The sequence below is a fragment of the Aphelocoma coerulescens genome, chromosome 2 (genome assembly GCF_041296385.1).
Source record: "Aphelocoma coerulescens isolate FSJ_1873_10779 chromosome 2, UR_Acoe_1.0, whole genome shotgun sequence".
Taxonomy (NCBI): domain Eukaryota; kingdom Metazoa; phylum Chordata; class Aves; order Passeriformes; family Corvidae; genus Aphelocoma; species Aphelocoma coerulescens.
Window position 1 is genome coordinate 34,472,541 of NC_091015.1, and position 27,432 is coordinate 34,499,972.

At 37.5% G+C, this 27,432-nt stretch overlaps 1 protein-coding gene across 2 annotated transcripts in view; it reads left to right on the plus strand.

The window, feature by feature from the left end:
- The window catches only part of LOC138106429 (UBAP1-MVB12-associated (UMA)-domain containing protein 1-like), a 78,153-nt gene extending 54,343 nt beyond the window's left edge, over window positions 1-23,810 (plus strand). For both annotated transcript variants that reach the window (XM_069007013.1, XM_069007012.1), the window contains exons 3-4: window positions 4,735-4,820; window positions 22,059-23,810. In XM_069007013.1, the coding sequence (XP_068863114.1) occupies window positions 4,735-4,820; window positions 22,059-22,316 (344 nt within the window). In that variant the 3' untranslated portion in view covers window positions 22,317-23,810. The remainder of the gene's footprint in view (window positions 1-4,734; window positions 4,821-22,058) is intronic.
- The last annotated feature ends 3,622 nt before the right edge of the window (window positions 23,811-27,432 follow it).

Below are 27,432 nucleotides of genomic sequence, written 5' to 3' on the forward strand. Positions count from 1 at the left end.
GAAAATAGCTGTCTTCCTTTTGAAGCTGAAGGTGACATTTGAAAATCCATGTATTTGGTAGCTAGTTATTGCTTGCTGTGTTGTACGTGCTTCAGTGTCTCACAGGATTTTTGCACAGACCAGGACAAATGGTAGTCTACATTATAAAAGATTCTAAAATACATTTACAATTGGTTTTAATTTATTAAACTGAGGGTGGGCTATGCTTTTAAATGCTGTCTGTTGATCAAGAGACTACACAGCTTGAGGTTAACAAAATGCTGGAAAAGGAAAGAGTATAAATAGAAACACCACTTCCTTGTTGAGTAGAAGCCAAACTTGTGGTTGAACCTTTCTATATGAGAGTTCGCTGAGGTCCAGATAGGCAGCTGAATGCAGATTTCTGAAGACACCAAAAACTCTTGAGTTCTGAGGGAGGATATACATAGTACATACTGAGGACTGGAGGTATTTCTTTCCTGTGGAACACCTGGCTGCAGTTCTTGGAAAAAGATACCAGTGGAACTTGGAGAATGTTGGTGTAAATCCAGCACCAGCTTAGTGAAAGCAGAAACGTATGTCTGACCTTTCAGTGCAACAGTGATTATTTGGGCCTGGAAGAGGCTTAATATAACTTAAAAACAGCCTCCCAAGACTGAGGATTTGAAATACAAACTTATCTGGACAGTAGGATAAATATGCCTACTACTTTCTTTTCAAACTTTAAATATTTTCCTATTGGTAAGGAAGGGAATATTTTACAGCAGAGCGCATGATTTTTTTTTCCTGATAAATTTTCCCAGTAATATTCTGCATATTACAGATAATGCTACTGATACTTAGACCATATTACACTGCATGAGGTGCCCTTCATTTCTAATTCTTAGAGATTTTAAACAGTCTATGTCATTTTTTGATATATGACGTAGATTTATTTTCTAGAGTTTTAGGACTAAAATTTGCACAATGCTTAAATGAAGGAGTGTATGAGCCAGAATCTAATTGTTTTTGTAAGACAAATAATTTTGTCTTTTATCTCCTGATTAAAATACAGCTTTAAAGTTGATCTACTTCAAACAAATTAATTCAAGAAATCTTACGGCCTATATTTTTACAGGAAGCTAGGCTAGGTGATTACTGTGGTCCCTGCCCTTATCTGTGAACATATTTGCAGTTCTGATGAAAGACTTTATGGGGGCCCTTTCTACTAAGGTCATGTATTTGTGATCTTTTCTCAGAGCCTGATCTCAGTTGCTTAGCAAACTGAATTGGCAAAAATATAATCGTATACCTATTTACATCAAGATTGTTTAAGAGGACTTGTTTGGGTTTGTTTGTGGGGGTTTTTCTCCCAGTGTTTGGAGAGGAGTGGTGATTTGGTTGTTTGGGTTTTTTCCCCAGTCAAAAGCTATCAACCAGAATGTTTGAAGTGCTCAAAAGAACCCACATAGTTCCTGCACCCAAAGGTCTGTGCTCTCATGGATGTCTGTCTGTTGGGTGTTTGGCATCATCCCCCTTCCTCACATACTGGTAGGTGGGTAGGAAGAGATCGCAGGGTTGCAGAGGAGAAGAGGAAAACCCACATCAGAAGGAAGAATTTTGAAGGCTGAGCCTGAAGAGGGAAGACAAACTATGACCTCCAGTTAAGGAAAGAGATTAGACTGTAGGTCAATGGGAAACCAAGGCATGCTGAACAAAAAAAAAATTGTGGGTGGCTAAACAATATAAATCAGCTATGGCAAGCTAGATGGGGTTGGGAATTGATAGAGCTGGGGAGGTACGTCACAGTTAATTAATTATTTGGGCTAGTAGAAATAAGGACGACTAACCTGTTTGAATATTTGAGATAGAAACCAGTGAAAGAAGTACACTGAAAATACCAATTTATCTGGAAAAATATTCCATCCTACTGGATGTCTTAGACAGCTTGGTGTCTTTGGCAGCTGCCTATCACTGTTATAATTCCATTAACGCAAATAATAAAAGTCTATACGAAGAGTCATGGCTTATCCTTGCAGGACCATATGCCTGATAATTTGGCAAGGTATTGGGGGTTTCCCTATTTTTTTTTTTAACAAAGAAAAGCTTTGCATTAAAGTGCAGTTTTACAGAGGCAATTCGAATTGTGAAACACTGTAGGTATTCCTACATTTGGCTTCCTTAAGAGCTTGTGAACTTTGGGAGCTGGATGACAAAGTTCTAAGTAAAAAAATTAATTTCTGTCTAAATGAGTTATTCTTCCTTTCTTGTGATCATTTTTGACCTTTTGGTCCTGATTACAAACCAAGACTCTTTTCATCTTAAGGAAAACTAATCACAGGGAAAAGGTATATTCTGGGTAGCATTAACACATGAATTTTGTGGGGTTTTTAGTGTTTTTTTTCATATTAAAACTTCTGAGTGCTTTCTCAGGAATGGTTTGTAAAGACAAGGAGTAAAACCTTGGTTCCTGTGTTTGTTGAATCTCTGGTGTAACTCTTTCAGTATCTTTATGCAAACACCCAACTTCACCCAGTATGTCCCTTTGGTACTGACTGGCCACAGAGCGCTGCCCTTACACGCTCGGTCAGTCGTTGTCCAACTCACTGCAGTCCACTTGCACCTTCACAAGTCTTCCTCATTCAGCTGAGTTCCCTGATCTTGGGAAAGGGTATCCTGTGGAGTCTTTCCTCCTGCATTGTTCATGGAATGTAGGACTAGAATGGAACACAAAAATTCATCTTCCTTGTCTTGGCATGATTGAAACCATTCACAACAGATGTTTCTTCAACCTATCTCTGAAGTCCTTTGGATTTTAACCACTGTTTAGAGAAACCATTTCCTTAGGTTGTTCAAAGTGTTTCAAGTAGTTTTACTCCTGGAGAAACTGATCTAGCCTAAATTTACTACAATTTAAACTGGTTTGCAGTCTCAGCCACATCAAGCGTACCAAAAGTATGCCTTACTGCCCTCTTTGTGTATCCATTAACCATTTTTACACCTCCCTGAGGCAGGGTACATTTACAAGACTTGTAATAATTTTTGTTTGCAGGCCTCTACTTCATTACAAATGTAAACTGTTTAATATTAATGATTTTCATGACTGTTATTTACCTCATTATCTTGTAGGTGTTACACATTGTGTTTTTCAAGGTACTGGGAGTGGAAGCTTAGCTGAATCCCCATCTCCTTTGCTCTCCCACACCCCTTTTTTTAAGAGCTCTTGTGAATACAAGTCCTTTGGAGTATTTTATGTAGAGAATTACTAGTTTACTAAGCAGCATTTTTCAACTCCAGAAAAGGTCTTGGAAAGTGTAGACATTAATGAAATTAATAAGCATTAAAGACCCGTGACAAAGATGATGATGATGATGATGATGATGATGATGATGATTCTCTGCATACACAGCTAGGAATAATACTTGGGTATTAAAAGCAGACACAATGACTAGATATTAGTGCTTGTTTTCATAGAAAACTTTACCAAATATTGCATTGTACTTGAAGACCTGACCGGTTAGACCTGGGGGTCCATGATAGTATGGAACAAACATGCATAGACCTGGGTCATTGGCTTTCCAGCCTAATTGGGCATAGGCAGAAGCTGGCTGCTGTTTCCAAAGGCTTCTGCCTGGTGCACAGCCTCTAAGTAAACCCCTGGAGAAAGTGGAACAGGAGAGCCAGAACCACTGGTTTAACAAAGAAGTTAACAGTTACAGTAACTAGAACCTTTTCATTTTGAATTGTTGCTATAGGACTCTTTAAGGATACAGATTTTGAAAGTGCTCCATTACAGAAAGCAGTATGCACTCAAATAAAAATAAAACCAGAATTATGTAACTAAATCTTTAGTCTTTCTCAGTTGTGTGCTTTTGCTAACTATTTACTGACTAGTACTAACAGCAGAAGGAGATAATCTGCAAAATATTTACAACTTCTGGTACACTCTCCCATTGACAAAGAAAATTGGAGAAGATAGGATAGGTGGATGTTTGTTTTGCAACATCTGAGAAGCAAATTCTGGTTTTGTTCTTTTTTTTACTTTTTTGTTATTTTTTTTACCTTTTAAATAAAATTGATGATGTACCTTTTGTCTTAAAAATAAAGGTGAAAATAATCTTGTCTCTAGTTTATTGCTGTGATCAGTGCCAGCTGCAGCTTTTGGGATAAACTGAATTGTGTCTTCCCGGTAAAATCCTGGGCAGAGGTAGCCATGTGTATGCAATGGGAGGAGATCTGTGCCCAGCCTGCCAAGCAGTCTTTGTCCCCATACAGTCAAAACCAGGACATTTCTCAGAATGCTTTGTCTCTCTTTCTGCACTCATGCACAGATATCAGCTGTGTGGAAATGAGGCTATGAATGAGGATAGAGTAACAGTGCTTTTAGCCTGACGTTGGATTGGGATGTGATGGATATGCACCTGGTTATCTCCTTTGCACTACATAGTCACTTTGCTATGTAGCCTTTGCTAATAATTAGAACTTAATGGTCCTAAAGTGTGCAAAAATAGGGGCCCTGCTTTTTTCTTTTCTCCCATTTTCCCCATGAATTTTTTCCTTTAAATAATTGACACAGATTTGTGCTCCTGGGTTTTGCAGATCACTTCTCAATGTTTTTCTCTTTACTTGTGTTCAAAATTGTAAATATAAATGTGGCAACAGAGTCCCCCTTTCTCAGGGTATAATTTGATTTTAGGAGGACTGAAGAGGTTTTCTTACTCTATGTAAAATATGAAGGATCTCAGTAATTTAAAAGGGTTTTTTTTACTTTGGTAGGTGACACAGTTGATGATCAAAGTCGAGACTCAAAGGATAAAACTTCATTTCCAGAGACCAGACCAATGTACAATCAACCTCCACAGGTAAGAGACTATTTCCTTATGCACACATGATGAAACTTCCATAGCAGTTCATTTAAGAAACATGAATGTCGTGCAGAAGATGGTTTCACCACATTCACATCTTCCATTGGCTGAGTGGCTCTCAGCCTTCCTTGTCATCTATCATAAAAGCAGCACCGCTGCTAATTAGATGGCAATAATAACAAGCCCACTGCTGTGGATTTGAAAAGGAAATAGCAGAAGGCTGGGCTGTATGGTATTGTTGAATATCTTATTTTTATACTTGAATTGTGCAAGCCTGAAACTGTAGCTAGAATTTTAATGAATTGCATAGAAGCATTAGTGTGGTGAGTAGTGATGGAAAATGTCACACATTTACATAAGTCAGCTATTTCCACAACTACCATTATGAGTAACATGTTGTAAACATGTGAGTTTTGTCTTTATTGTGTGTTTCCTTTCTGTTTCTCTACTGTGTGGCTGTAAATCTGAGCTTCTTTTTCTTTTGTTTAGTTGATACATGTTTACAGGCGAGGGCTTTTCAGAATATTTCTGCATATGCTGTATACATATATTCTTTTCCATGTAGTCTGAAAATGTTTTTGTAGCAAGTATGAGCCTGTTTTCCATTGCCATATAATTTTAGATATTTGCAAGGTGACTGAGAGATGTTTGGCTTGGACTTTTTGTGCTTTTGTGGTGCTTCTTTTTTTTGGTTAACCTTTTTTTTCTCTTTTTTCCATATCTCACCTTGGTACTGGTGAGATATGTGTCTATCTGTCTCTTTTCAATGCTGTTTCAATATTTATTATTGATAAGTCCCTTGGTATAGTAGAGGTGTGTGTGACAATTTTTCCATATCTAAGAGTGGTCAGTATGAATGTGTGGCCTGTAGTCTTCTTTTTTAATTTAAAATTTAAAACTGTGTCCTATACAGAAATCTTTAATTTGTCATAAGTAATGAGTGGTTTGCCTTCTGATAGTGTGGAACTGTGAATTAGTTCCAACTAATTGCAAAGTTTTAGTCTGACTTTAGATCCATGCATGTCTGAGCCGAGGTCCTTTGCATCTGAAGTCCTGCAGATCTGGGCAGTATAATTAATAGATGTTGTAGTTACCTACTGGACAAATGTAGTTTCCCTTAATGTGATGTTCTTGCTGGGGGTGGTGAACTGCCAGTTATTGTTCAGTTCTTTGGAATTTCAGGAAAAGAGGAACTTGTATAGATTTTAAGGTTTGTGAGTTAGAGAGAAGCAGCAAAGTTTTCAAAATAAAATTGCAGATATTACAGGGAAAACGAAACCAAGATTTATTTTCAACTTTTTATTACAATACTTATATGTCATAAAAATACTCCTATGAACTGGCTTGTGACAAAGTTAAATTAAGATCCAGCACTTGGTATTATTTAGGCAATTCATTCCAGTCTAGATTTCAGTATTTGGACTTCACATTTACTCAAAGGAATTCTCAAGTTCTCAAATTAAGTAGAATAATTGTGAATCATGGAAATTAAATGGATAATTCTGGCCATTAGGAAAGCAATATTCCTCCTTGAAGTGGTGAGTATATTTTTGTAAATTTGTGGGAGAACTTTACCAATTTATGGAAACTGGAAAAGCATAGTATTACATATCAGTATGTCATAGAGACATAGAACATCAATTGTAATAATAACCTTGTTAGTATTCAAACACAAATTATTGATAAACATAGAAGAGTATGCTAAAATATAGTTGTTAGACTGCAAAGTGGCATCAGATATTTGTCATGCAGAACTTAACAAAAGAGTGTTTAGTTCATCAACTGCATCTTTCGATTGCTGGAAACCTGCTTTTATTTTTAAATATAAACTTTTTCACTACTTATTAGATATAAACTTTGTGAAATATGGAAAATGCTTTTGGAAATGTGATTTAAAGAAGAATGAAGTAACACTTTGTTCCTGGATTTTCAAAGGGGAAATGAAGTTGAGTTTGATTTTTTGAAGAAATTATCTTCTGGGGTATTTTTTGATAATGGCCACCATCTTTGGAATTTCCCATTTTCATAGGTACTATTGGATTTGTTTGCTGTACAATCACTGAATTGTGAAGTGTGTATTTTTGTATAATCTTGTATAAATTATTTAAACTAATACAGAAATAAAAGTTTACATCAAGATCATCTTGCCACAACTAGGAACATGTAACAGAACCTCTTGTAACCTTGCCGTACCTCAGTCGGCATTGTTTTCAGGTGTTTGGATATTGCCTGCATGTTAGGGGAATTGCAGGTATTTAAAAACTTCTTGGAGGAAGGGTGTTCTCAAAGGCCAGCTTTAGCCCAAACATTTTGTCTTCTGCTTCAGACAGAAGCTCCTGCTTTGAACAATCCCATGTGGAGTGTGTTCTCCATCTCCATGAGTATGGACGGCGGGTTGGGAGGGTCATCTCCTGATGCTGGTCAGTCCTAGGGGGATGTGTTGTCCGGCAGGGTAGTGAGTACTCTGGGCCTAATCAAGAATGTCTGATCCCTCTGAAGTTGCTTCAGGCTCATGAACTAAAAGTCACAGAGACATTTAAGTGCTTTTCTGGATTGGGTCCAAAATGGTTAGTGCTCTGCAGGGCCGAGAACTTAAATTAGTCTTATTAGTGACTAAATTAGTAGATTAGTGATCATGAAATACAAAGCTTCTAATTTTAACTGCAACACAATCATAATAGAAAGAGACACTATGGTTTGGGGTTTATTTATGCTTTTGATTTTTCCATTATTACCGTACAATTTCCAGATAATTCAATCTTCTGCTTTCATTGGGAATTTGAGGTAATAGAAAATAGTGGAATGGAAAGGTTAGTTTTGATATATGAAGAGTGCTAGAAACCCCAATAATGTGGTGGGGTTATTTTTGATAATGAGCTATTCTATTGGTAAAGCAAATTAGTGCAACCATGTATTTTTGCCCTGCTGTGAGAGCGATTATGTAGCATATCTATTAGGAAACATAAAAAATATTTTTGACAGATGGTATGGCTTTGAATTAGGATTTATGAAGATTATTGTATGTCTGGTGTCCAGGACACCTGGGATTATTACATTGATGTAAGAAACAACAACAAAAAAAATTACATTTCTGGTAATCGCTGCAGTGTTTTGTATCTCCCTACTGTTACCTTAAGAAGCAGCTCACGTTTATTTGATCTTGCACTTCTGGATAATCTGACATGCGCTCTTTAGCCAACAGATGTCATCAGATTTATTGGGGGAAAACTGGACCAGTAAGTGTATTAAAATAAACTACCAAAAATGAGAGCCGTCTTTAGATTGTAAATTAGGATTTTTATCTTGCTGTGTCTTCCTTTTTTTTTCCTTTTGTTTTTCCTTATAGTCCTACTTCTCCCTCAAATACTTAATAGCTATTGCCTTCTATATAAGGAGCTTGTTACACGTTTTCTAGGGCAAGAGAGAATCCCCCAAGGGATTGCTTAATCCATAATTATCTAATTTATATGTTGTTGTTATAGCCACTCTTAATTATATACCTTGCTGTGATTCTTATTATCTTAGGACTTAGTTTCCTTTATGAATTGTAATAGTTCTGTTATGATTCTTGTGCCCTTTCTTTTCATAATTTGCTGTTAAAAGCTTAGAACACAGCAGATAGAAAGCCCATGGTTCCTGAAGTAAATTTAAAATTTTCTATGATTTTATGCATGTAGAAACAGGTGTGCACCATTTTGGGCAAGTATCTAAATAAATTAGGAAAAACATTTTTATGTCTGAATTGGCATTGGCTCATAAAAGTCATCCTTTATACAGCTGCTGTATAAGGATTCTGAATGGATATAAATAACAGTGTCCTAGATATCTGGTTAGGGGACATGTGAGTTAATTGAAAAGGCAGAAATACTATGAGATATAAAATATCAAGGAAGAGATAATGAGAGGTGAGAATCCATAGAGTAGGGGAAAAATAACTTAATTTTTTTTTACCCTTCTAGTGAAATTAACAAGTATTGCTGAAGTTGGTAGATTTTTAAGATACCCTTTAGAGCAGATCAGCTGATACAATTCCAGGGCATGAGTAATATTACTGTTATCTTGTTTTCCTTTTTTTTTTTTTTAATTAAAATTAATTGCTTCTGTCAGACCTATTATTGACTGTTTTTTCCTCAAGTTTGTCTGTCTGGATTATTTTTACAAGTTACTGGAAAAGGAGTTGCTACTGATCATGTCTCTGTTCACTTATTAACCCTTGGTTTATGGTTCAGGAGGTCCCATATTTAAAATTGCAAGAAGGGTGTTCTGGGGTAGATTTGTTGCATCAGTTTAATTTCCCTATATTTACTTTAGAAAAAGTGGTTTATATTTCAAAATTATTGTGATCACATTATTTGTGATTAATTTGCTCTCTTTTGACAAAATCCCATATCTATCAAAAATGTTGTTGCTTAACTTGGCTTTTTTGGTTTTTTTTAAAGCTTTCTTAAGGTAGAATTCTAGTCATGGCCTGGTTAGCCTAATTGCTTGTCATATGTCATATTAACTCTAAGATCTTCTTTTTTGTATATAAAACCCTTAAAGCATGTTGGTCCATATTTTCTCTCTTCTTAATTACGTATGTAAGCAATAATCACTTAATGAAATTATCCACTCTTAGAGGGACTGGAATAAGATTGTCTGCAGCAAGTCATCAAGCTCTTCTCTGAATGCTGGTACCATTAGAAGAAATATCTTATATTTTACTCAACTATCATGCATGATGATAAGCTGTAAGAAGTGAAGTTTTAACATTACCTTTAAAGAAAGATGAGTCGTGTTCAGCCTTGGCAGCCGCAATGGACATCAGCTTTCTTAGCTTCCTTCATCCTTTGCGTCTATAGTAGCTGGGACTTCTTTGGGGAGTCCATGTGCACCCACAGATGGAAAGTGCATATGAAGTAGAGCTGCCATGTGATAAGAAAGGCACATGATACGGTTGTGATCTTACTGAGAACTAAGGTAAATAGCCCGTTCAGCTAAAAAACAAATCAAATATTGCATAGTACACCTATTACATGTACTACTATTACTATGCAGTAATATATTTACTTTGTAAAGCTTCATTATACCGTAATGTTCATATTGCTATCTCTTTGATAATTTACCAAAATATTTAAGAGGTCTTTTCATTCTAGGAAGATCTCCAGAACATGCAGACCAGTGGGCTTCTGTTTGCCCTTAACAATTGGACAACTCAGGGGGAAGGGGAGGGTTTATATGCACATTATGTATAAATATATTAGGTATACGTACATACACATGCAAAATTTAAGCAACATGATTATCCACAAGGAAGTCTGCTCCTCATGTCGTAAAGGATTAGTTGCAGTGGCCTCACAAACAACATTTTATAAACTGCAATTTGTGCAAGCTGTTGACCCAGGGTCAACCAGTAAGACCCGAGGGTGCCTTTCAAGACTATCACCTTGTAGGGTTTTTCTCAATTCTAAAGTGAATAATTGGACTTGTTGTCTGTGTAAGGTGACACACAGCTGGGGTTAGTTCAGATACTTAGCAATCACAGTAGCATCATTAACACTATGTCCATTGTCATTTTTTTTAAAGGAAAGCATTATATTTTTAGATATAGGGAACTTGAATGGAAATTGAGAGATGTGAATTGACGTGGTTGTCACCAACTTCCTCTCTGAACTTAGGAAACAGTTCATTTTAAAAAATGTAATGCAGTGCTGTCTTACACTTTTCTATAGCACTTTGCAAGTGTGAAGTACTGTTAAACTCTCTGTTTAACTTCAGCTGAGATTTCAGTACAAGAACTGTGGAAGTTCTTACAGTCCTCTAAGGTGGGACATGAATGTTCTGTCTGCCAGCAAATACATGTAAAAACAACGAGTGGATTGGAGCATCCCCCTCTCCCACAGCCCTGCCTGTGGAGTCCAGAGTCAGTGCCGCAGGCAGATTGCACAATTTGTGAGGTTTGAGCAACAGAAGACAAAATGACATCCTGTAGGAAAAGAATGACACACAGGCATGGTATATTTTCATAATTCAGTGCCTATAAACAGCAAAGTATGTACCCACATGTAAAAAGTTAAAATAGTATAGTTGGCCTGGTTTGCAGCCTCTTCACTTGAAGAACCAGGCTTTAGTAAAGGGATGTATACACCAAATGGTGATCAAGGCACGTGTATGCAGAAGCACACTTTGCATACCTTCCTATTTAGTTTGGGCAGAAACTTGCTATATGTTTGATTTAATTGCATTGCTTCTTCAGTTACATTGATTGGTTATTTGTAGCAAGAGATGCTCAAAGTAGGTGCCCAGATGTTCCCATCACATTTTTTAGTCTTTCTCTAATTTTGGGATCTTCTGACTAGCTTAATCCCAGATAAAACTCCTGATTATCCTGTATCTCTTGCCCAAATACATACTAAAAACCAGTAATGCTGGTTCAGTTTGCTGCTGTCAACAAATTGATCAGTCAGTCATCCTGCCTCTCGGAGAAACCCTTCTGGGCTTTCCAAATATTAAAATTGATCTAAAATGCAATGTAGATCATACATCACTCAAATGAGACTGTGTGCAAATATGGTACAGTGATATTTACAACATGATGTATTAGCATGAAATGGTGGGTGAAAGACTGTAGTGTAGGGCAGCTCATTAACAATTACTCAAAACACCAAGTAAGGAAAACAACAATGTCTTTAGCTTAGTTGCACTGCCACTTTTGGAGGGAAAAGAAGAACCAAACACAAAACTCACCACAAATGACAGGGGGCAGTCCAGGGATTTGATTTATGGCATGGTTCAGTGTCACACAGCTCCTGTTCTTTTTGTGAAAGACTGTGCACTGGGAAGCACATATTCAAATTTTGTTCTAAAGCACTTTTTAAAAATACAAAATAAAATGTAAGTTATTTGTTTACAATTTTCTTTTCTTCCACAGTACTAAAATTTTTAAGAATGCATTTCTAGAGTTGTAATGTGATTAGCAGTCCTGCTAGATAAAAACAGATCTATCTTAAAAAACCAAAAATGTACCCTTTGTCTTTTTCATTGTGATCCAATTATTTTCCATCCATAGAGAAAAAGGAGGGTTAAAGAGGCCACCTTATTTAAAAGAGGTGGACCAGTATTAATTTATTTTTATTTAATTAATTAATTATTTTGCCTTTTCTGCTTAAAGAGTCATGACACTTTTATTCCTGAATCGGAAAATCCTGATCAGTAGGTGCTGAGAGCAACTCAGTCTTGTTGCTGTTTGTAGACTGAAGCTTTTACAAACTCTGGCTCCTGGTAACCTGTTTACTGAAGGTGGTGTTGACAAGTGCTCCAGTTACAGACTGTTTATGGAGGAAATTAAAATCAAATATCCATCCTTCCTTTCTCTTACTGACCCAAATCTCTGGAGAGAGCAGGTGGAAAGTTGTGTGAGATGACACTTGCTTAATTCACTTTTTTTGGCATTAAAATATTTTAAGTTTGTAAACATGACATATTGCTAGTCTTGCCACATGCTTGGAATTTAAGCAGCATCATAAAAACCTCAGAACATATCACTTAGTACAGCAATTTTTATTCATGCATTTGTGTGAGAATCCATTTAAGATCCAGGGGTTTAGTTACTTAACAAAACTCTTGAAAGCATGGCTGAGGATGTTGTTCCCAGGTATTGCTGGAAGAAGATTCACCTGAGTTCAGACTAGTAATTCTTTTCTCTTCACTCTATTTATCTTCTTTTCTGAAAACCAAATCCAAGATAATTTCCTTTTCCTTTCCTCTTACAGAAATTGTTACCCCTTTGTCTTTTGCCTCTCATTGATATTGACATTCTAGGGAGATATTTCATTGATGTTGCTGACTCCCTCAGTTACTCAAGGAGAGATTTTCTTTTCTTCTTAAAAAAACCCAAAACCGACAACAAAACAAGCTTCTGATCTACACAATTTTAGTTGCTCTAATTTGCTGAAGAATGTATTGGCTTTATTTTTGTGTGAAACTATGTTTGCTAAATATTTTCTTACTGTTTTTTTATGTTAATTTGTCAAAGTTTTGGTGGTTTTTTTTTTTTGGTAGACAGCTTTCTTTTGCATTCAAATCCTTGGATTTTCATACACTTAGTACAGTAATGAGAGAATGCAGTCAGCCCTCTTTTTAGACATTCTGCTCCATGGGCATTTACCATCTCAGAGAAGCTGTCATCTTTTTCCTACCATAGCAGATTACCCTGTTGGAGCTTCTACAATAGCTGGGGTTGGGAACAAGAGGTAGAGAGACATAAATGCAGAGACCCAGTTTGTCTAAGCTTCTGCTGTTCAGGAGATCAACCTCCCAAAAGTCTTTAGGATATTTTTTTGCTTGAAGCAGTAGAGAAAATACCACATCTTCTTGTCATTAACTACATCGACCAAATGTAGCTGCTAAATTAAAACAGAATATTTAAATACTGGTTTTTACTTTTAAATTTTTTTAAATTATGCAATTAAAGTTTTGTATTAAATTAATTTCTTAGTATATTCTCTGTCTATATTGAATGTCAGTGTACTAGTTTGAAGACAAACCAGTAAGAGGCACCAAGTCAGAATGACAATTTAATGGAAATTAAAGAAAAGGAAAAGAAAGTAAAAGAAAACACTGACAGAGTCAAGATACAACCTGAGTCCCTATTAGGCAGGGTAGTGGTAGCAGTCTGGTGGAATGGTGGCTGCAATCCTCTGAAGTGGTGATCCTGTAGTAGAAGGGGTCTGCTCTTCCTCAGCAAAGTCCAGCGGTGGCTGTGTAGCTCCTATCCTCTGGAAATCCAGTGGAGCCAGTCCCTTTGATGCTCAGAGTCCCAGTTATATCCATGATGGGATGCTTGGTTCCTCCCTCTGGGTGGAGCATCTCACAATGGGGTAATGAGTCATGAGGCCAAGTGTTGATTAGGCTCGTTAACAGAAGATAGTCCGGAGGGAGTTATCTCTGAGTCATTCGGCAGGACAATGATGGGCCATTAACAGAAAGATAGTCTGGGGGGAGGAGGCAAGGAAACACTGATTTCCACAGCTCATGAGGATGGTAATAGAATACACCTCAACCCAGGACAGTCAGTTATCTGAGTTTTGCATTACATCATGAATGAAGATAGCAGCAAAATAAATGAAAATACTTTGTGCTTCTGGATGGTACTGAAGTTACAAAACAAATCCATTATCCGCATTTATCAGACTTGCCTGTTCATTTTGTAATATATTGACTTGTCCTTCACTTCTGATTTGTGGCTGTGGAATGCAGTGCTGGATGTCTAGAGCTGTGTGCATTTTCAATTACAGTTCTTCTGGCTTGCAGTTCACTTACTATAGTAATTTTCATTAACTTTTTAATCTTCCAGCATACATGCTACAGAAAAAAGGAAAAACAATCTGGGCTAGTTAGTACCATTTCCTGGCAGTGGCAGAGGCACAATGTGCTAAATATTGTTCATGTTGCTTATTATGTTGAGGTCTTTGCTATGAATAGCTTGCATAGGACTTTGAAGGAACAGAGGAACTAGATAAACTGTTCCTTTTTTAACCCACACCCCTTTCTTTCTTCTAAGATACTTTTTATTACAATATTTATGTTACAGAGGGGACTGTTGTCCAAAATTCACCTGTAACGATGGTGCCCTAAAACTCAGGGGCCTCCAGAGAGGAACAGGGAGGCAGCAAGGAAAGGAACCCTGCTATTGAGAAGGTATAAGTGTTGATACAGGTCTTCAATTATCAGACCCAAAAGTGATGAAATTGGTTGGGATAAAAGGAAAGATAAGAGCATAATTACTTTCATTAATGGTGGGACTTAAAATTTTTAATAAAGCTTTAGAACATTTTCTGCTTCCTTTTTGTTTCTGTTTTCTTTTAGGTTTGCAGTCTTCTTTTCATGTTGCATCTTATGCCAGTTTGTTCACAATGTTATAGTTTCTCATTATAGATGCCCACATTTGAGATGTTTTGGTTCTCTTTCTTCAAACTATTACTGAATGAAATAAATAATAGGAGTTAGGAATAAGAAGTAAAAATATCACTGTACAATTTTGGTTATATTGAATGCAATATATTTGCCAAATTTATCACTAATGCCCCTCAAAATATTTCCTGTGACATATTGTTACTGTAGGGGATTGAGTGAAAACAGAACCTTCATCTTGTACCGGCCTGAATTTGCACAGTTGGTAATGAAGAAAATCATCTTTTTTCTTCTAGGATGACAAAATGAGGGAGTGGGTTTAGACACTAGATATGAAGTCTTTTGTGGTATTTAAGAATACTTTTCAGGGTAGAATTACATTCTATAAGTGTCTCACAAATAAAACTCACGGGCATCTCTAGTACTTACTAGGACAGTTAAGCTAACACACGTTAACCGTGGAACATTCGGAGTATCCAGAGTTGAAATGGCAACCTTGCAGTTCTTCCCCTCTGCAGAGATTAACAGTTTTATGGCTCTTTGAGAGGGCAAGAATCACATACGAATTACAGCAAGTTTATTCCGCATTTACACTAAAGAATTGTTCTGGTAATTACACTTTCCTAATTGCTTTAATGCCAATAAGGATCCAGAAATGTACATCATTGTTGATACTGAAAGTGTGGTTTAGTGAATATTCCCCAGCTGTGCTTTGCAGGCCAGGATACTCCGTGAGGAGCTTTGCTGTAATAAAGAAAATCTATAGAATGTCAGAACCTCTTTTCATTGTTTCTTTAGAATGTTTTTCTTTAAGATTTCAGTGGCATTAACCTGACCTTGATTCCCTTCTAGTTAAGAAACAGCTGAAAAGCATGCTTTAGAGGAGAAAGAAAAATACCTAAAATGTATGTCACAAATTAGTAAAAATATTCTTAAACTCTTATTTATAAAATTGATTCTGTTTTACTCTGAAGGGGAATATTGATAAACTTGTACAGGTAGCAGGAGCTCTTTGAGAAAGACAAATTACTGCTGTATTACAAAATGAGAAGCTTGGAAACAAGAGCCCAAAGCAAATGGGAAAGCTGATTTCCACTGAGAACCATTCTTGCTTTTAAAAGCCTCTCCAAGGACTCAATCTTAACCCGAAGCTTTCAGCCTGTAGGTCTGCTCTGCTGCAGCCCCTGACAGCACCAATCTTTGGCCACTGTTACAATCCCAGACACTGCATTTCTGCTAATAAACCAAGCAAGCAGCCAGAAGAAATTTGGATATAGCAAAAAGCTACTGCAAGGTCTTCAGCACTTCTTCTTACATCTAATTTTGCTCTCCCAGCTAGGAATAACTTTTTTCTTGAGTGTCTGGAGGGGAGGGCTGACTAAAATTTCAAGTGAACCTTGAAAGAATAGCAGCTCTCATTATTCACACGTGGTTTTCTGAACCATCTCAGGCATCTGTATTGTGCTTGTCCAGGTGGGTTTGTTTCCTTCTTACAGTTCTGTAAGGACGTAGGTCACATACTTACTGGTGTGTTGGGGTGGTTTTTTGTTAATGTTTTGGGTTGGGGGTTTTTTGGTACTTGAAAATTATCATGTTGTGCACTTTCCCCAACGCCAGCAAGGTTTTACTGACCTTTGTTTGGACATCAGAAGGAATTTTGGGCATCAGAAGGAACTTCCTCACAGAAAGGGTTGTTAAAATTGGAATGGACTGCCCAGGGACGTCATGGAGTCACCATCCCTGGAGGTGTTTAAGGAAAGCCTGGCCATGGCATTCAGTGCCATGGTCTGGTTGAAAAGGTGGTGTTTGGCCATAGGTTGGACTTGATGATCTGAGGTCTTTTTCAACCTGATTGACTCTGTGATTCTCTTCCCCTAGCTTAAATGTTTGAATACAAACCTTGTGAGTAATTTTTCTTTCCCCCTCTGTTTATCTTTGCCATTACCATTTTTATTTGAAAAGTGAGTTGTTGTCATCAATGGAGGTACTCATTCCAGAATTCCTACAAATTTTCTAAGGAGGTCCAGTGAATATCCTAAAGCATCAACCAACACATTGGAGGAACAATCCCATATGACAATTTCCATTTCCAGGTACATCAGTAATTACTGCATAGATACCTTATGATACACTGTTTCCTGTGATACCACAAACTTGCCTGAAACACAGATAATTCTTTGCCACCAGTAGCATAGCAGGTGTCTGTTGTAAGTACTATATTGCTGGATATTTACTAAATATTCTGAAAGTGCTGACTGAAGATACTGTTTGTTTCTCAAGGCTATTTTTTAAAGAAAAATAGATCTGTTTCTGGAAAAAAACCCCTTTTTTACAGAAAGCGTAATTTTTTTTAAATTAATCACTTCTGATAGAAAACCTTGTTCAAGGGTTTGGATTATAATAATGCTGGCACTAATCTTTGATTCTCCTTCAGAGCACTGTAAATCCAGCTTCTCAGTACTTTGGAAAATGTGCATTTTTTCTTCCTTATGAGACTCTTGGCAAACTTTATGGGAAATACAAAGGCATGCATCGAATTAGATGTTTTTTAAAAACAGCCGAGAAACATCTTTTTTAAAAAGAGAAAAAAGGAATCATTTACTTTAGAGGATAATTTTATACTTGGTTAGTTTCAAAATAACATATTGTTATCAGAGCACAATTAGTATCTGGTGGCCAGCTACTATATATATTTACATAGTGTTTCTTTTATCCCTGTTCTTTTGGATTGCAAACCAAGAATGCAGAAGACACCTTGCTTATTTGAATTAAATTTTATTGCCATACCTTATGTAATTTTTACAGATTTTTTGACTCCTTGGTGTATGGTGAAATGTAAATCAGTGATCTTCTTGGTCCATTCAATTAATATTTCTCATAACAGGATTGTGTGTCATAGCATTTGGCAGTGCTTAGTTTAGCTAATGTCCAGATAATATGCTCTGAATGGATTGTATTCTAGATAAATAAGTTAGGCATTTAAGTAGAAACCAGTGTGACTAATGTGCAATATCAAATTCTCTAGGACTTGCAGTTCTATATATGCTTGAAGAATGCATGCATAAAGCATAAGCCATTTCCTAACCTTGACCTCGGTTGCATCACATCATTTTGTGCTGGTGTTTGCATTGGAAGCAGTGTGGGTGACCTCGGCACCGATGGGTGACTGGTGTTCTCTACCAGAGTGTCCAGTTCTTCACCACATTCCCTGGAAGCCTGCTGGGGAGGCTGGCTTCAGCAAGGCCTTTTCACTCATGTGGGTTCTCCAGCACAGGAACGAAACGCATCTTAGCCCATGTAAAGGGTATCTTCTTGTTTTGGAAGAAAACATGTCTAGTTTGATAGGGTCTTGCACAGGAGGCCAACATCTAAATATCACTGCAGGAATGCTCAGAAACAGCCCTGCATAGCAAAGGGCAATGACTGCTTGTGATGACTGCACTAGGCAGAACTGAAAAATTACTTCTTGCTACCTGAATTCTTCAGGACAGGAACGTTTTTCTTCATATAGATAAATAAAATGGGACTTGTTATAAATTAAAAAGTGAATGCAAGCTTTTTAAGTTAATTAAAAATAACTGTTTTCATGGGAGAGACAGTAGTGGATTAAATGTGAAACTGAAATAGAAAATCTAGACTCCTTTTCCCTTTCTGCTGTAAACTGATCTTGTCATATAGGCCCACGACCTCCTCATGAGGGGTTGAGTAAACTGAGACCCAAAGACTATTGGATTTAAGATCAAATTATGGCATTTGTTAAACTGACCTGACATTTTCCTTTCTTTCTGACTTACCTGTACTATGTTTATCTCAACCATTTTGGGCTTTCTTTATGATACTCTTTTGACTATTCAAATAGTATCATAGCCTGTTAAGACTATTAAGAGCCTCACTGGCAGTATGCAGGGATTGAGTTTGGTAAAATGATGCTTTCACAGTAAAATAATTCTGATGTAATTCATCCTTCCTTACTGCAGTCTTGCTTTCAGATATGGAGTGGGACTTGGGAGTAAGCAAAGCTGGTCCTTGCTGTGTCACTGTCAGTACATGGTATCTGCTGTGTACAGAAGGGGTTTTAATTTCTGGGTCTGCCCATTTAGCACCATTCTAACAAATGTAAGGTTTATGGAGGAAAAAAGATCCAAGATGCTTTGTTCTCTCTCTGACTTGTTTTCCCTCTTTGAAGTTAGTTTTGCCACATGATGGTCTAATTTGCATTGTAAATTGTGTTCACCCAGCTTGGAGGACAATTAAGATATAAACAGGTATTCATAAAAGTATAATTTGCCAATCAAAATAAACATTAGATTCTAGGGATTTCTGATTATCATCTGAATGACTGGAATAGGAGTGAGTGAGGGATCATTTTTCCCTGAAATCTGGGAGGGGAGGGAGGCAGAAAGGTCTTAGAAGATCTAGTTTAATTGATTCCTAGATGTAACCCTGGTTTTCATCTGGGGTTTTCTGGCCCCCTTCAGAATATGCAATGATGTAATACAAGCAAGTACCAGTACCTCAGTAAATGATCCACAAGTTACTTCTTTCAAGAGGGAATGTAATAAATTTGTGCAGAGTAGAAATTAAGAGAAATTTTTAAGTTTACAGCAGCAACGAATTTAGGGACTCACCTGAAGTGCTGTGGCGCGTTTTTTCAGATAAATATTAACATAAATAAATGTTCTGATTGTTTGGCAGTGTTCTTAGCAAGATAATATGTTTATACCAGAAGATGTCTATGATTTTTGTTCTGATGCATACCTTGGGCCCTGGCAAGAAGGAAGACTTCTCTCAAAGTGTTATCAATGAGCAGCCATAGAAGCTAATACCTCTTGGAGATAACTATATCTTATCTTGGAGATAACTATACTGATTAGAAAATAAAAGTACAAGAGGTTTTAGTGTTTTTTCTGAACTTACAGTACTATTGGCCATGTTTTTTTGCTCACAGCTTAGGAAGTTAGAGTAGGAGAACTATGCAGGCTATCTTCCTGACTTCTCTGCTAGCTTTCCTATTTTCTCTGTCCTCTACAGATACCAGAATCAGTAAGGAAACCCTTACTGAAGAAATCTTCTCTATTAGCTCTTGCCTCTGCTGCTGCATGTAGCTTTCTGCAGAGCTGTTAACCACATCTGAAAATGGAGAACTGAGAAAAGGAAAGCCAGGGAAAATAAAGAAATACCTGTAAACTGTCGCCGTAGGAACTGTGTAGTAACAGACATTCCAGTATTACAGTAGCATGGAGAGTATTGCTCCTCTTTTACATTGGATCATAACCAGGAAGGTTAGTAGCTGTATGTAGCAGTCATTCCTTCCAATGAACTTCTTAACCTTCGGAAATTTTATATTATTGTCCTGTGACATGATAGTAACAGATCTTGGGAAGTTTATCTTAAGCCTTAGGTTTCAAATCATTGTGAGTATGAACAAAAGCTTCCAAGTGAGGTCCATTTGAGAGCGTGCAGCACCACTGACCCTCATGTCCCAGCAGGCTGTGGAGGAGCACGCGTCCGCCACCACTCAAGGCAAGTGCTGGCGGTGACACAGGCTGGCAAGGTTATTTGTGTCATTGTTGACTCATTCTTGGCAGGTTAATAGAAGGTTTAACACTGGTTTATCTGCCCTACCAGATGAAATGTTGGGTTGTGTAAGGAATGACTAGTACTCAGGTCATGTTCAAGTCAAAGCCAGTCCTTTCTTTGGGAAGAAAATGGAGTTTCTTTTTGCCTGGCTAAATACTCCAGGCAAGAAGACAAAGCACCCAGCACCACTCCACCACCCATACTGTTCTTCTGTCAGACAGCAATGCCCTCAGGTTCTCTGGAACAGCCATGATCTGTGACATTCAACTTCAGCACAGGTCAGATCTTGAGCAGCACAACACCCCTAAAAGTCATGGATGCAAGCAACCTCCATATGACTGGATCCATTTCACTCTTATGATCAGGTGAATACCAAATTAGTGTTTAAAGCTTTCAGTGCACTTCCTTCCCTAATAGCTGTGTAAGCTTTGGATTTTTCTGGCTGCATGTTGAGTGGGGGGGGGGGGGGTGAAAAGAAGAAGTCAGGACTTCATCAAAGTCAGAAATTCCTGTCTGTGTTCATGGCTCTGACGTGACTTGTTAGGCACTTTCGAACACATTACTGAATATTTCTGTATGTGTCAAAGTAGAAATCCTCATAACAAACATCTTGCTCCTAGAGATCACAGAATCATTGAGTGGTTTGGGTTGGAAGGGACCTTAAAGGTCATCTAGTTACAACTCCCCTGCCATGGGCAGGGACACCTTCCACCAGACCAGGTTGCTCAGAGCCTGTTATCGGGAGCATCATTATGGGTGCCTAATGTGAGAGGTATCAGTTTGTATAGGATTTTATTGCTATAAATAGTAAAACAAATTATATTTGATTTCTAGAGGCAGAGTAAATAGTCTTTTCTTTGTTCTTAAAATGGTAAAGGTTTCAGGATAAACACTTAGTAAGGTCATATTGGTAGGTCAGGATCAAAGCTTTCAAGCCTATTGGGTCCAACATTATTCTCTAAATTCTGTTGACTACTTCTGTATGGCAAGTTTTTTTATTTCCTTGTTGGGTTTGGTTATTGGGTTGTTGGTGTTTTTTTTAAGTTTTAACTGTGTGTTTCTATAAAGGACATATTTGGCACTGCATATATTTCCCTATATAATAGAACTTACCAGCCAGTCATGCAATTCTATTTCACACTGGAAAGCAACATCATTAATCCTTTGAAATAACTGGGATAGGAGCGTTCTTAATCATGAAAGTCATGCCTTTCTTGGACAACTTCTGGAAAGGCATAGGGGGAACAAAAGATGGAGCTTCATCAGTTTATGAAAGGAATTGTATGAAGTAATTTCCCCTAAACAAGACTGAACATAATGACAAAAAGTCCCACAAGCCTTATGGGTTTCATAAATGCAGAGTAATGTTGGGTAGCCTTCCTGAGTTCAAGAAGCATTTGGACAACACTCTCAGGCACATGGTGTGACTCTTGGGGTGTTCTGTGCAGGGCCAGGAGTTGGACTCAATGATTCTAATTTCCCTTCCAATTCAGCTTATTCTGTGATTCTGTGATCTCAGTAATCATTACAAAAAGTCTTACTTTTGTTTTAGCCTTAATTCTGGTCAACCGGAGCCAAAGAATTATATCAACATGTATTAAGAACTGCTATTTTAGATCTACCTAAACTGAACTCTGAAACTGCTTTTATTTATTTGTTTGTTTGTTTTGTTTCCCTTTATTAATAGGTCCTTGTGGTTCTAAGTGCAAAGCCATAGCTGCTTGATTTGTAGTGTGTAAATTTCTGTTCTTCTGTTCTCTTTAGATAAATACAGGGCACCGGTCACAGTTGACTGTATCAAGAACAGAGGTGGGAAATCAAAGGAGTCAGACTTTGGAAAGCAGCCCTTTCATGTCAGACCTCCTGAGCGACGTCCCCTTTGCCCTCGCACCACATGTGTTAGCAGTGCAGGGCACCCACAGTGATGTTCCTGACCGACTGCTCACCTACGACATCAATGATAATTTATCAAGATTTTGGTATGACTTTACACTTGAAAATTCTGTGCTTTGTGATCCATAATATTTTCTTTATTTTTTGTGCCTCTGTCAAGGAACAAGTCTTAAAGGGAAGATAAAGACTTACTTTAATTGACTTAATATTTTGGGGGCCTGCCACTGGTATATCAAATGGATTATTATTCACAACTGTGATATGTTTCTTAGCTTTAAGTGAACTATAACTTAGTATGTTAAATATTGCATTTATTTCCAAAGAAATCAAGCAAAAGTGTTTCAGCCTCAGTAGGAGACTGGCTGCTGGTATCTACTTCCCATAGGTAGGCTGCAGACACAAACATTTCATGACTTTAAGAGGAAGTCTATGTCTCAACTGTTTTGTTATTTCAATTTGTTACAAAACACATAGATCCTGTTACTCATATTAAGATCACCTCTTGATTTTGTACAGATAGAAACCAATATTAACACTAAAGCAATGCTGCTCTGCACTACTGGACAGACAGCTTTTCAGTGAAACCAAGTTTTAAAACTCAGAGTTAATTACAAGCCCTTAAGTAATCATTAAGACTGAACAGAATTGGTTAAACTTACCAATTTCAAAGTGAAAATCAGTTGCTTCCTTCCCTTTTCCAGTAGATGGTATTTTGTCCATCTCATTTTGTGCCTGCCTGGAGATGTTGTCCCCGCCTGCATGTTGGCTGCTGTTTGTTCTCATTACCACATGTGTTCCTGATTTATATACAGATCAGCTTTTCCATTTTAACCTCTTTGCCCCCTGAAGAAGGAAATCTCAGGACACGTACTTTTAATGGTCACACCCTTCTTTTTTTAATTTGTGTGCCAGAGGTACAGATGGCAATGTTTAACAACAGGAAAACATAACATTGTTTCTTATCCAACTAAATTAAACTGCTAAATGCCTAAACATGCGTTCTCACAGACCACTGTGTCCCCACTCACAAGCTTTGAGCGTGTTTTTACCGACTAAGACCAGAGCTGCTGTTCCACCAGCAACAGCTCTCTGATGTCACATCATGATTTTTGATGAATAATGATCTGTGGCACACGCTTGCTTTCTCTCTTGGGGTACAATATATATATTGTGCTAAATGTTAGTGGATATTTTCCTATATTTTTTATGCTCTGTGGCAGCTTAAGGTACATATATTTTCAGATTTGGATTGTCTTACAGTATTTGAGACAAATACTGTAAAATGATGAAGAAATTACATTGTGAATATGTCTTAGGTTGTTAAATTTTCATGGTTTAGATTTTTTTAATGTGTGTATTTAATATTTTTGACAGCTATGTTCTTAAATGTTTTGAAGTTGTTGTTTCAAGGGGAGTATTTGTGCTGCGCTCCAATAAAAAGAAGCTAAGTAATAATGAGTTATTTTTACATGTGAGAGTTACTACGTGGTTTCACCTATATTGTTTACTACAGCTCTGACCATTCAGCTTTCATGGGAACTTGAACTTGGAAATTCAGTTTGAAAATCTTTTCAGTGTCATTTAAAAATTGGTGTCCTTCTAATAAAATATATCACACTCTCATCTGATGGATTCTGTGTGCTGTGTTGGTGACTTGCAGTGGTTTAGGTGGCATCCATGACACTGCTTGGAGAATAGTATGGGTGGGGGCTGGGAAGTACTCAGGCCTTCTAGAAAGAAGAATTAGTTTTATGAAGTTGTTCAGAACTCTTTTGTTTTCTGAGTTTTTTAGTTAACACATACCCAAAAGCACTAAAATAATTTTAGTGATTATTTTATATGCAACAGTTAAAAATTTGATCAGTCCACAAATAGGGTGTTTCCATTCAAGTTGTCCATTTTGACTCAAATGTTTCTGCAACTCAGCTGGTCTAGAAGCAGAGCTGCAAAGCACTGTTGAAGACCAAACAAACTCACAATACTGGTTCTTTCTTTGCTAGCTGACTTGGCATGTAATTTTTTGCATTCATTTTTTGCCTAAAGTTAGACGATTTATCTAAAATAATTACATCTTGTCAGATTTGAGCTCTGTTGCACTCACAGCTGTCCTTTCAAAAGGAAAGGAGCAGCAAAGGAGAGTAGGGAGGAGGTTGTATTCACTATGATGAGAAATGTGGACAGTAGGTTTAAACATTTGGCCTTCATCCTTAATCGCCCCCTGTAAAGGGTGAAATTTACACCCAGCAAAATACCACTAATGAGCAAGAGTACTGGGAATGTGTCTCCTGACTGTCCTCTCTTTAGTACAAGCTGGGGCTCAAACCTCTCCCTTGCTTGAGATCGTCCCTAAAATTGGATTAATGCCTTATGGCACGTGTTCAAAGGTTAATCAAAGAACCACTACATCCAAAGCAGCCTGACAGAAGGCTGACTGGGAAATGGTCCCTACAGACAACTCCCTGGTGACAAACTCAGAAATGGAACCAGACAATGCCATGTCCAGCAGGTCAGTCAAGGCAGTGGTTACAGATCCAGTTTCTGCTGTTTTCTGTAAAGTGTGATCCAAACCATGATACGACAGCCAGCAAATATACACTTGTGTGGTCACAGAGGAGAGGGTTTCACCCTAAAACACCTAAAGGAAAAATGCAAAGAGCATATTCACCACAGCAATTACAGTATCTCAAAATAACACACAGCTTGTTGCATTTTTAGCTGGAGAACCTGTTACGTTCACAAAAACACTAAAGCAGCCTCCTGGGCAAGATGAGCGGGTTGTTCTGAACAACAGCATAAAACTGGAGCTTGAGAAACTGCCCTCCTCCCCACAACCACCCTTTTGTTATGACACGATAATTCATCTTGCTTTAGGTTTTCTCTGCTCAGCTTGGTAAGGAGAGGAACCAGAAGTGCAGCTCCTAGGGGTAATTCCTTCCCTTCCTGAGTAACTGCGACTCTTCTGCTGATGACAGGGCAATTCCAGATGAACCAGATTTCTTTCTGAAGCCAGAGACTGTACAACAACAAAGAGGCAGAATATCCTCCTTAAATTCCAAAGGTAGACTCCTGTTTGGTGCTGTAGGAAGACAAAGGTTTAGTAAGCCAAGCTGAGTTCATTCAGCCTACCCTGCTGTGCTGCAACTTTTCATCAACATTAAGCTTGGCTTTCTGTAATGAGCTCATGAAGTTAGAAAGCATGTGTGTTAGGCCTGACTTCTTCCCATCAATATTTCAAATTCTTTAAATTAGGAAAAAAATTTTAACTCCTTGTATCTTCCATCGAAACCATGTTTTTTCTTTACCAGTAGATATTTATGTACTTTCAATCTCCTAGAGAACTACTACCTCTTTCTTTTCAATGTTCTGAGAGACAAATTCCCACAGACCCTTTCTGACCTGCCTGAATCACAGCCATGGAAACTGAATGAAGTGCAGATGGTAAGAATATGATGACACTATCATACTGGTGATCTGAGTCAGGACATAAGTCAGTACCATGTCCCATAGTCTTTTTTTGTGTACCTGTAGCAGACAGCACAATAGTGCCTAATGCCTCTGTACATTAACATAAGTAATGGGAGAGTAACAGTGGATCACATACTCCTTTGAACATTTTGGAACAGATACTTCGCTTTAGTCTGCAGCCTTCCATGCAGTATTCTTTCTAAATTGTGTTTTACTCCAAAAAACAGTCAGTGAATATTCAATTAAAGTTTACTTTCTGATGCAGTTTCAGAGTAGCACAAAGAGCTTTGTTGTATCAGTGTTTTCTCCCTTCTGCAGAAGCAAACGTCTGTCTGTATGGTTCATAAAAATAAACCAGAAGTTGTAAAGCTTTCAGCAGGTTATGATGAGATGTTGGAGAAGCCTTTTTTTAATTCCGTACCAAAGGAGAGTATCGAGTGATGGAAGTGGAAGTTATGGTGACCCCAGAAGGATGCAGCAGCTGTAGACCAGAGACAAGGGAGGGCTTAGTTCTGCCAGCCAATTCAATTCACTTTTCCTTGCTGCAAAGATAAAATAAACTCTTGAGATCAAAGATCTAATTTACAAGGCTGTCCTCTCAAGTCAGTTGACACATGTACTTCAATAACAGAACATGAAAGAAACTGCTCACAAGCAAACAAAAAAAAAAAGAGATGAGCCTTGATTATAAACATCCTTCATCCAACTGTTTGTGGCTATCAGCATTATGGTTAGAGTAGCCTCTCACATCCAAACGTTCATGTAAGTGTTCTGGGAGGTCAGCTTTGAGCATCCATCTAAATCTCTCTGGAAAAGAAGCAGATGGGCTCAGAAATAAAGCCCCAAGTGAAATAGTCCATCACAGAGAGATAGGAATTACTTATTTAAAGCAACTGATGCTAGTAGAACTTTAGTCTGACCACTGTGTCAGCCTTTTTATGAAGAGCTCTGCTATTTGTCTGTTTTCCTTAAGAAAATGAAGCAACATGTGATGTACTGTGAGCTGTACTGTAATTTCTCTTCAGCTGTTTTCAAAAACTGCTGGTGCATTTGCTTGGCTTATTCTGCTCTTAAAGACACTTCTAGATTCCTGCATTTTGTTCCTTTAGATTCCTCTAATTTTGTCTATGGTATGTTTAGATAGGGCTTATATAGAAGACTTAATATTTGTTTTATCAATTGATTCAAAGGATCTTTTTGTTGTTATTATTTGACTTTTATGTCTTCTGCAGTTTGGCTAGTTCTCCTTCAGTTGTCTCTCAAATACAAAACATTTACATGTCTCCCTCCATTTGTTAGGGTGGAAGAGAACGTATGCATCAAATTTATCCCAGAAAGAACTGACAGATTTTATTTCAAGTAATATTACAGTACTTGCAGGTATTACATATTAATCATAGTATAATTATGGCTAAAATTGGACACATGGGGTTAATGTTCTCTATCTTTTAATGTAGTTCAAGTTGTAATTTAACATCTGTTTTGGGGGCAAAGTAGGAAGGTGTCGTAATGGCAGTTGATACTGGATCAATAGAGGAATTTAAAACTTCCTTTTTAACAGATGTAGTTTGCAGTATGTAGGTGCAGGTAGTTGCACCTACCCAATGATCAAGTTAAAATAGCTGCTTCAAAACTAGAAGTTGCCATCAGGTTATAAAATGGCATCAATTAAGAGGCTATTGATTGAGAAATGGAAGTGTAGTGTTTTGCTGTAGATCTCTCAGATGCTTTACAGTACAAGTCAGTATTAAGATACATCTTGAATCGTAATATCATACAC